Below are 11,239 nucleotides of genomic sequence, written 5' to 3'. Positions count from 1 at the left end.
ATATTTGAGAATCATCTCATCTGTATTGAGAATCATCTCATCTGTATATTTGAGAATCATTTCATCTGTATATTTGAGAATCATCTCATCTGTATATTTGAGAGTCCGTTTCATCTGCCTGTTTTCTTACCTAACAACAACAAACTTATTTTGTGTTTAATTCAAAATGCACAAGTATACAAAGTTAGAAGGAAAAAAAAAAGTGTTACACCTCATTTCACCTCTGGAGTAGCCATTGTTAAGTTTGGGATGTGTCCTTATAGGACTTATTTCTGGTGTTTAGTACAATGTGTAACTTAAAAATAAAAAAGAAATCATGTTATGTATTGCATTTTTTTTTTCACTTAAGATCAAAGATTTCTTACGATGTTGGTACCTGTAATTTTACATTTTTAAAGAGCCATATTGTTTGGATATGCTATTATTTAGCCATCTCCTACTTATGGGCATTTTAAAGGTAATTCCAGTTTTTTTTCCTAGCTATTATAAATAGTGCTGCAGTGAATATTTCTATACTAGTGGTTCTAAACCAGGGGTGATTTTGCCCCCAGGGAATATTTGGCAATGTTTAGAGACATTTTTGGTTGTCACAACTAGGGGGGTATGCTACTGGCATATAGTGGGTAGAGAACAGGGATGCTGCTAAAAATCCAACAATGCTCAGGACAGCTCTCACAACAAACAATTTGGCCCAAAATGTAATAGTGTCAAGAGCGAGAAACCCTGCTATACCCCAGTCTTGACCCATATATAACGATATATCGGTAGGAGATGTAATGAGTAGAATTGTTGGGTCAAAAGATAATGAACATTTGATCTTTTGATAGGTTCTGACACTTCGCTCTACATTCCCACCAAAAGCATGGATGTGCCCACTTATCCATCCACTTACCAATGCTTAATTCTGTCTATCTTAAAATGTTTGCATGTCTGGAAGAAAATGATATTTTAAGTGGCACATACGTAATTACTAGTGAGTTGGACATGAATTTGTGTTTATTGGCCATTTGCTTTCCCTTGAAGTAGATTTGCCATATCTTTGGGTTCCATTCTTGTAATTATTTGTAACAGACTTTCTTCTGTTAAGGTGGCACAATGTAGAAAGAGCCTTGAAAAGGAAAGCAGATGCGAGAAATTTGTTCTTACATTGTAATAGTAGGTATACTGTGCAGAATAAGGAGTTTGACCTGGCTTGTGGGATTTCAGTTCCAGTTATCTTGGCATGCATTCCAGTTCCTATTGTTTTAGTGCAGAAAAAAAGCTTTTTGTCTGAACCAGAGCTCTTTGACGTGAGAGGTGTGTTCTGTGCATATAAAGGACGCTTTAAGCACATACAGGTTGGGCAGAATGGAAAGATGTCCCTGCTTTCCTGAATTGAGGAAAGAGAGGGGATTGTTCTTGGAATTAAAACTTGTCTCTAAGTCATCAGTGTTGACAGCTTATCAAGAGTTTATGCTCTTGAGGGAAGTGAGTCATCCACTCCTGGCCCAGAAGCACAGTGACTTTGCAGTTGATAATTACAGTCTCCATTGTGAATACGTGCTCACAGCTCTCATTTTCCTCTCTCCATGTGCCCACCATAAGAATTGATGTCCATCGTAAAGAGAACGCAGGTGCTGCTGAGAAGTCAATTACTATCCTCTCTACTCCTGAAGGCACCTCTGCAGCTTGTAAATCTATTCTGGAGATTATGCATAAGGAAGCTCAAGATATAAAATTGTGAGTAAAGAGGATTAACCTGTGAAGACATTGATATTCATGCTGTTTTATTTTGGATTTCTGTAACAGCTCTTGGGAATGGCCAACAAATAAAGGGAAATGGTGAGCTACAGCAACAACAACCCATGGCTGTCGAGTCAATTCCGACTCATAGTGACCCTATAGGACAGATCAGAATTGCCCCATAGTATTTCCAAGGAGCGGCTGGTGCATTCAAACTGCTGACCTTTTGGCTAGCAGCAGAGCTCTTAACCACTGTGCCACAGGGCTCCTGGTGAGCTATAGTGGTTGGCATTACCAACTTGGTTGTGAAGCCTCAGTTTTTAAATCTAGATACTTTATTTTCATTCATGCTTAGGAATGGGCTGAGTTGTGATTATGGGGAGGAGGAGTCCAGATGTGGAAGAAGGTGGTTAGGGGACATGCAAAGCCCACCTACAAGAAGTAGCCCTGGGATTCACCTGAGGCGGGGGCCCCAAGTCCTCACTTGTCTTGTACTCAGAGCTGATTGGGGCTCCTGTTTTGTCTGCCCAGCCCTACCCTGGAAGAACAGAGAGTATGGAGGTAAGGGCAATCCCTAGTCATGTGCCAAGGTTAACTGGAGGTTTATTTGGATGTTCCTGGTTGGAGCTAAATGTTTTTTACACAGGACCTCTGAGTAGAGGCTGGAGTCTGTGCTACTTTTAGTGTACAGAACAGTGCTACACTAAATGTAGAATCCAGAATAAGGCACTTCATTTAGCCAGGGAACCTAATCACCAATACTTAATTTGATAAATGTACTTTAGCTATAGGGTATTATATATAGTGCTGTATTATAAAATTATAATATATACGATAATATATAAGATTACAATTGTTTTTTAATATAGAGAAAAATAAACAGCCCACCATCCATTTAACCCCAGTGGCATTTTTTATAAGTGATGTGTAGATGACTTGGAAATTCAGAAAGGTACAAAATGAAAAGTGAAAGCTCCACTTCCTGCTCTTATACTCTTCCCCAAAAGTGTAACCACTGTTGAGTTTCTTGCTGTAAATTATGCATGTATCTCTAGATATGTATTTTAAAATTTATACTAAACTTAGAGTGGTTTGCATTTGTACATTGTGTTTTGATACTGGAAGTTTAGAAGTATGGATTTGAGTAAGAGGTGTTTTCAAAGAGCTACCAGAATCCATCATTGAAGGTAGATATTACCTGAAGTGAATGAAAGAAAAGCTATTTTAAAAACTAACTTCTATCCAAATACTTGCTAATGTTTTTTTCACATTTTCCATTCATGGGTTGCTACAATATAGGCTACCAGTCAGCAAGTTTTAAATTATATCAAGCGTGATGCTTTTCTGTATGGCAGGTAGGAAGTAAAATGTTTAATGAATGAATAATAACTTTTTACCCAAGAGTGGATTTACTTACTCTGATTTCATGACCATTTTTCTGTTTACAGCACAGAAGAAATTCCCTTGAAGATTTTAGCCCATAATAACTTTGTAGGCCGACTTATTGGTAAAGAAGGAAGAAACCTTAAAAAAATCGAACAAGACACAGACACTAAAATCACAATATCTCCGTAAGTGTTGCCTTGCTTTCTTTTGAGGTAGGAAATTTTCAAACACTATTTTAAAGCTGTGTGCTACATATCAGATGTAACTTCTTTCACTTTATAGCTATTTCCCCTAGCTTGTATCCCAACACTTGTATTTAGTTTCTCAAACTGTCTGCTGCCTACTGTCTTGTTCTAACCCATATTGAAAGTATCATCTGTTCCCACTGAAGAGGCAGGGAGAGCTAAATGTTTTGCACTCGTATTTCCTAGTTTAATTCATATTGCCATAATCCAAGAGACAGCAAGTTCTCTGACTTTCCCAGAGTTGGAGTATATAACTCAGTTTATTATCTATTACTGTATAACATATTACCCCTAAAATTTTATGGCTTAAAGCAACAACAAGCATTTATTGTCTCACCCAATTTCTGTGGGTCAGGAATTCTAGAACACAGCCTCCACCAGCCTGAGCTCAGAAGAACTAGATGGTGCCTGGCTACCACCACTGACTACTTTGACAGGGATCACAAGAGAAGGTCCTGGACGAAGCGGAATAAAATGTAGAACAAAATTCAAATTCAGAAAAAAAAGACCAGACACTGAAGGAACCCCTGAGTCTACAGCCACCAGGCACCCTGCTAACTCAGAACTGAAGCCACCCCAGAAGTCCACCTTTCAGCCAAAGATTAGACAGTCCTATAAAACCATGAAGAACATACATGAGGAACCTGCTTCTTAGTTCAATCAAGTATACCAGATGGGCAAGTACTGCCCAAAAGCAGCAAAGACAAGAAGGCGGGACAGGACAGGAAAACTGGACGAATGGACATGGGGAACCCAGGGTGTAAAGGGACAGGGGGAGGAGGTGGGGTCAAGATGGTGGAGTAGCCAGACACTTCTGGTGGTCCCTCTTAAAACAAAGACTTGGGAAAACAAGTGAATCCATTATATATGACTATCTAGTAGCCCTGAACATCAAAGGCAAAGTTGAGGAATCAGACTGAGTGGCAGGGGGAGGGAGAGATGGTTCCGAAGCAGCAAGGAGTTGCTAGATCTGACCTGACCCAGTGGGAGCCGGAGCCCTTCAGGCTGGATCAGCTCGTGAGCATAGTGATGCAAGTAGTGGTGCTCAGGAGGCACTTTCCATGTCGGGAGAGACTCAGTGGTAGAGTTCTACTCGGCCATCCAGAACCAGTGACAAGCAGCGCTTGATTGGCGAAAGATAAGTACTTGCATCTGGCCTACTGCGTGGATCCAAAACACCCCCTTTGGGAAAAACCTCTCTCCCATTTACCTCCCGCTCCCTGCTCGGGACCAGGTCCACGACGGCTTCAGTGATTGCCAAGTCGCCTGGGCCGGAAGTAGGACCCGTTAGGCTCCCTGAGCCATTCTCCTGGACTTGGAGAGGGAACAGATTAACAAACGGGAAAAAATAATCTGCTGGCTCCCCTAAGCCAGGAACTCAGGCTAGGTACAGCTCCTTTGCCTAGGCACAGGCTTAAGGAGTCACGGACTTTGAGTGCCTTTCACCCCTGCATAGACTTGTGTGGGACCATTTCAACAGTGTAGGCCCTCATTACCACAGTACAACAGGGTATATACCTGACGTCTAACTTCACCTGTTGCAGCTGTGAAGTGGCAGGTTCATGACATTTGACACTGCTCTACCCATTAAGCAGGGTCTTCACCTCCCCATGTAAGGGGCCTGAGGACTGGCGGCTCCACCCACGCCACCTAGCCACTTGCAGTGGGCTCATGAATAAGAGGTGCCCCCAGGCCTTAACAGCCAACAGCGTTAGGTGCTCATAGTCTGGCTGCAGAACCGACCCCCCTACACACTCTAAGGAAGAGGGACACGCTTTCCTCCCAGACACTTAGGGGTAGCCGTCGGCCCCCTGCCTTGCTCAGCGCATGATCCCCTATGGCAGCCAGATACCTGAGCCTACACCAGTCACCCATGCCAGTCTAGAACGATAGGTGAGAGCTGCACCACACACATATTGAGCAACTGCCTGGACACCTGAGCTGAATCCGTACAAGAAAAGTACACAGAATCCTTTGCTCACATACTTAGTAACAGATCTAACTACCTGGTGACAGAACGTTAGAGCTTCACAGGTGCCAGTAATCAAACTAGCTCACACGAACAGCCTATTTGAGCATATCAAAACAAAATAAGAAGCTAGGACACAGTGAGCAAACAAAATATAATAACTTATTGATGGCTCAGAGACAACAGTCAGTATCAAATCACATAAACAGGCAGACCATGATGGCTTCAGCAAGCTCCCAAAATAAGAGAATCAAGAAATTTTCTGGAGGAAGAGAATGTCTTGGAATTACTGGAGGCAGAATACAAAAGATTAATATACAGAACTCTCCAAGAGATCAGGAAGGAGATGAGGCAAAATGCAGACCAAGCTAAGGAACACACAGACAAAGCAGTAGAGGATCTTAAGAAGGTTATTCACGAGCACAATGACAAATCTAACAGGCTGCAAGAATCCATGGAGAGTTAGGAATCAGAAATCCAGAAGAGTAACAATAAAATTTCAGAATTAGACAACTCAATAGAAAGTCACAGGAGCAGAATTGAGGAATTAGAGCAGAATAGAAATCAGAGTTAGTGAGATTGAAGATAAAGCACTTGACACCAACTTATTTGAGGAAAAATCACATAAAAGAATTTTTAAAAAATGAAGAAACTATGAATTATGTGGGACTCTATCAAGAGGAATAACCTACGAATGATTGGAGTACCAGAACGGGGGGATAACAGAAAATACAGAGAGAATTGTTGAAGATTTGTTGGCAGAAAACTTCCCTGATATGGTGAGAGATGAGAAGATAGCTATCCAAGATACTCAGTGAACCCCACATAAGGTAGATCCCAATAGACATAATCAGATTTGCCAAAAGCAAAGATAAAGAGAGAATTTTAAGAGTGGCTAGGGATAAACAAAAAGTCACCTTATAAAGGAGAGTCAGTAAGACTAAGCTCAGACTACTCAGCAGAAACTATGCAGGCAAGAAGGCAATGGGATGATACATATAAAGCCTTGAAGGAAAAAAATTGCCAGCCAAGAATTATATATCCAGCAAAACTGTCCCTCAAATATGGTGGCAAAATTAGGACATTTCCAGATCAACAGAAGTTTAGGGAATTTGCAAAAACAAACCAAAATTACAAGAAGTACTAAAGGGAGTCCTCTGATTAGAAAATCAATAGTATCAGATAACAACACAAGACTAGAACACAGGACAGAGCAACCAGGTATCAACCCAGATAGAGAAGTCACAAAAATAAGTCAAAGCTAAAACACTGAAAATACGGAAATAGAAATGTCAGTATGTAAAACATGACAACATTAAACCAAAAAAGGGACTAAAAAATGTAGACATAGATTTTGCATATGGAGAGGAAGTCAAGGCAACATAAAGAAATAAAAGACTGGTTTAAACTTAGAAAAATAGGGGTAAATATTAAGGTACCCACAAAGGAAACTAACAATCCTATACATCAAAATAAAAACAAGAAGACGACTCAGCAAATACAAAATCAACAACAATGAAGAAGATAAAATACACAAAGAAAAATGACTCATCACAGAAAATTAAGTGGAACAAAGAAACGGTCAACAACACAAAGACATCAAAATGACAGCACTAAGCTCATACCTATCAATAAAGGGAAAGGGGGAGAGTGCTGACACATTGTGGGGATTGCAACCAATGTCACAAAACAATTAGGGTATAAATTTTTGAATGAGAAACTAATTTGCACTGTAAACTTTCACCTGAAGCACAGTAAAACTTAAAAAATTCAGGAGCAGCTTAGCTGGATGATTCTGGCTCGGGGTCTCATAATGTTGCTAACAAGTCAATGCTGGCTGCTGGTGGGTGGCCTCAGTTCCTCACCACATGGGCTTATCCACAGAAGTGCTTGAGTATCCTTAAGACATGGCAGCTGACTTCCTTCAGAGTGAATGGTCCAAGAGAGAGCAAGACCGAAGCTGCAGTGTGTTTTATGACATAGCCTGAGAAGTCACACTTTGTCATTTTTCTGATACTGTTTACACAAGTCAGCCATATTCAGTGTGGGAGGGGACTACACATCACTGGGGGCCATCTTGAAAGTTGGTTATTAACAACTAGGGCCCACGAATGCTCTGAAATGACATGGAAACATTTCTTTTTCTGGGGGCGACTATTGTTACTATCTATCAAAGTGCCCAAAAAGATGAGGTGGGAAGAGATTGATGAACTAAGGGAAGAATGGTAAGGAAAAACAGGCAAAATGTTTGTGAAGCAAGGGCTTTTCAAAGAAGGAGATGCTAAGAAAGTAGGACAGTCCTATTTGGTTGTAAAGGAAGGAAGAAAAACATGAAATGTTACACATAAGTGATCATACTCTGTCTTGAATTTTATGCTCAGAAAGGGAGAGTTTTAAAAGAAAAAAATCTGAAAAGCTATCCTAGAGGCAGCTATTCTTAAAACTAATACAAAATGCTTGGTGAAGGTGGGTTGAGATTGGTGATTCAAATTATAAATTTCTTATTTAAGTAGCCTAAGACAAATAAACTTCATTGTATAGATGTTTACATTTTTAGTAAGTGTTGAGAGAAAGTTAAGGAGTAATAGCCCATACATCTGTCTCAAGTTTAGCCTAAGACATTTTGCTAGTTGTGAAAATAAGAATCGTGACTCTGTAACCCCAGAAGACACGGCTTCCAGACCCTGTTAACCCAGAACTGAAACCATTCCTGAAGCCAACTCTTCGGACAAAGATTAGACTGGACTGTAAAACATAAAATAATATTCATGAGGAGTGTGCTTCTTATTCTTAGTTCAAGCAGATAAACGAGACTAAATGGGCTGCTCCTGTCCAGAGGTGGGATGAGAAGGCAGAAAGGGATAGGAGCTGGTTGAATGGACATGGGAACCCAGGGTGGAAAAGGGGAGTATGTTGTCACATTGTAGGGATTGCAACTAGGGTCACGTTACAATATGGGTATAAATTTTTGTATGAGAAATTGAGCTGTAAACTTTTCACTGAAAGCACAATAAAAAAATAATAATTTAAAAAAAAAGAATTGTGACTCTGGGAATGTGGAAGATAGCGATACCAAGTATCTCCTAAAGCTTTATGGGTATAAATTTTTGTATGAGAAATTGAGCTGTAAACTTTCACTGAAAGCACAATAAAAAAATAATAATTTTTTAAAAAAAAGAATTGTGACTCTGGGAATGTGGAAGATAGCGATACCAAGTATCTCCTAAAGCTTTCCCTATAGTGGCTTTTGATTAGCTCAGGCTTACCTGGTCTCAGATGTAATCTTAGTGGATTGTGAAGCTTCAGCAGAACTGGGTCAAGCAGGAGGACAAGGGGGGCTCTGAATAATGCTGCTGCAGTTTTGGTTGTCTAACTGGTCAAGAGTGGACCATTTTTCTAATTCAGTCAAGGAAGATTGATTTATATTCTTTCCTCTAGACTACTTCGACAAAAAAGTTTTTACACACATGAATTGCGGTTTGCCTTTTTTGGAATCTTTTCATGCTACTTCTTTGCTTGGTGACTCAAAAAATGCAGTTGCATGAGAATGTCAATTATGCCTAGAATTGGTCAGTACAGAGTAGGAATGTACTTATTAAAGGTGATGCATATCTGATTTCTTGGTTTCCATTAAAAGTGTCATTCCCTCCAATCATTTCCTTTGCATTTCACTGTTAAGTTGTGAAAATGGTTTATGTGGTCAAGATGTAAATTGTGTTTAAACAGGGACTTAATTGAACTATATACACCCAGTACTTTTTGTGGGGAACGTAGAAAGGGAAGTATTCTCTCTTGCAGCTTTACACTTCTTGGATTCATGTCTTTGGGGCTTATTCATTGCATGTTTGACCAGCCTCCACAGTTGGGTTTTAATTGCCATCTGTGGCTGAATAATTATTAACTGTCTTCCTCCTATAATTTCTGTTCTCTTTTCCCTCTTTTTAATTCTGCAGGTTGCAGGAATTGACGCTGTATAATCCGGAACGCACCATAACAGTTAAAGGCAGTGTTGAAACATGTGCCAAAGCTGAGGAAGAGATAATGAAGAAAATCAGGGAGTCTTATGAAAATGATATTGCTTCTATGAATGTTAGTTTTAATATGAAGGACATATCTTTCTTTGCATGAGTAGTCAAAAGATGTTTTCAGTTGCATTAATGTTGATTTCTTTAGCGGCATCATCATAAGTAATAGTTTCTAATTAGTTTTTAGCACCATTAAAGGTACATGGGGTAGTAAGGAAAACATAGACTTTGTCATAAGGCTTGGCTGTCCTGTGATTTTAGCAAATTATTTAATATTTCCAAGCCTTGGTATCCTTATCTGTGAAGTAAGGCTGATACCTACCTACAAAAGGTTGATACTTCCTTTATAATGTTAATTTGAAGCTTAGTGTAGTAATAATGTGGGCTTTAGAGGTATGTGAACTGCGTTTCAATCCCAGCTTAACCATATATTAGCTGCAGCTCTATCCTCGTGGACAATTTACTGGGTCTCTCTGAGCCTCAGTTTCCTCTCCTGTAAAATGGGGCTTCCGTGTACTTTGCATCTTATAACAACAGAAGTAATGCATATAGAAGGCACTGTTAAGAATACAAGTTTAAAACTTACTTGGTTACTCACATAAACTTCGGAAATAAAAAGAATTTCAAATGACAAAATCTGGGTAGTGCAATTAAGGTTATTAAAGTGAATTCCTGACATTCCTTAATGGATGGAATGGTGCTGAAAATGGAACACATCAGAAGTTCATCTTGAATTTTAAATAATTGAGAAAAAAATACCCACTTCAGTTGGGTCTGTCATCTGAAACACTAAGAGAAGGGAAATGTGAGAATATTACCTTTGTGAGAAGAGCCTAGAATGCTAATCATTTTACCCCCTAGGACTGCCTGCCTACCTTCACATTATCACTGCTTGTTTAAATGTTTGTCACTTGGGTGTAAATCGAACTCCACAGGCTTCCCCCCCCCCCCCTTTAAGGTAGCCTCAAGTATGCTCAAGTCTCAACTCTTAATTTCTACCTCTACTTCCTCAAACCTGGTAAAATGAAATAAAACCAAAAATCTCCTTTCTGGCTCATGTACTCACTCCAGAGATACATTAGTGGCAGCAGTTGCATAGGGTTAAAGAACTAATTTCCAAAGGGCTTGACTTTGTTTTAGGCCTCTGAGCCCTACCTTGAGTGCCAGATCTTATCCAGGGAGCAAAGATCTCTTAATGGCTGGTTCTGTGTACCTGGTTCCGCGGTGGGGATGGCGCAGGACCGGGCAATGTTTCGTTCTGTTGTACATAGAGTCGCTATGAGTCGGAACTGACTCGACGGCACCTAACAACAGCAGCAGCAATGTACCTGGTTTGTTTTCAGTGAACAAATCTTGTTTGTTTACCTCTTCGACTAATACAGGATTTGTCAGTCAATATTGACCGTGTGCCCACAGTATGTAGCGTACATACTTGTTTCAGCACTTTGAGCTGGGCATAGGGGAAGGGAAAGTTCTGTTCTGTGCCCTTGAGAAAACTTCAGTATAGTTGCAAATCAAGGAAAAGAGGGCAAACCAGCACACAGATTTAAAATACAAAGAAACAAGTAAATGTAAGCTGTATACTCAAGTACAGCCACATTGAACATCTGCTGTGCTCTAAAAATTTGAGTCATAAGACAGTTTTTGTCATTATTAGGCACAAGAGGTTACAATCAGACTATTGTAACTTATAAATGCTCGTTTACACTTGATTTTTTAATTGTAGAATTAAGGGACCTTTTTGCCATTGCAGCTTCAAGCACATTTAATTCCTGGATTAAATCTGAATGCCTTGGGTCTGTTCCCACCCACTTCAGGGATGCCACCTCCCACCTCAGGGCCCCCTTCAGCCATGACTCCTCCCTACCCACAGTTTGAGGTAAGATAATGTG

At 40.0% G+C, this 11,239-nt stretch overlaps 1 protein-coding gene across 4 annotated transcripts in view; it reads left to right on the top strand.

The window, feature by feature from the left end:
* Window positions 1–11,239, top strand: part of IGF2BP3 (insulin like growth factor 2 mRNA binding protein 3) — a 140,559-nt gene that overhangs the window by 113,675 nt on the left and 15,645 nt on the right. For 3 of the 4 annotated variants that reach the window (XM_023732325.1, XM_023732324.1, XM_023732326.1), the window contains exons 7-9: window positions 1,585–1,719; window positions 3,171–3,293; window positions 9,276–9,411. In XM_023732325.1, the coding sequence (XP_023588093.1) occupies window positions 1,585–1,719; window positions 3,171–3,293; window positions 9,276–9,411 (394 nt within the window). Of the gene's footprint in view, window positions 1–1,584; window positions 1,720–3,170; window positions 3,294–9,275; window positions 9,412–11,100; window positions 11,227–11,239 lie in introns of all 4 variants that reach the window. The other variant, XM_004377451.2, reaches the window with a different exon arrangement.

This window comes from Trichechus manatus, unplaced genomic scaffold, assembly GCF_000243295.1.
Source record: "Trichechus manatus latirostris isolate Lorelei unplaced genomic scaffold, TriManLat1.0 scaffold00050, whole genome shotgun sequence".
Classification (NCBI taxonomy): domain Eukaryota; kingdom Metazoa; phylum Chordata; class Mammalia; order Sirenia; family Trichechidae; genus Trichechus; species Trichechus manatus.
The sequence above is the reverse complement of the archived record's forward strand: the minus strand, read 5'-3'. Positions and strand labels throughout refer to the sequence as shown.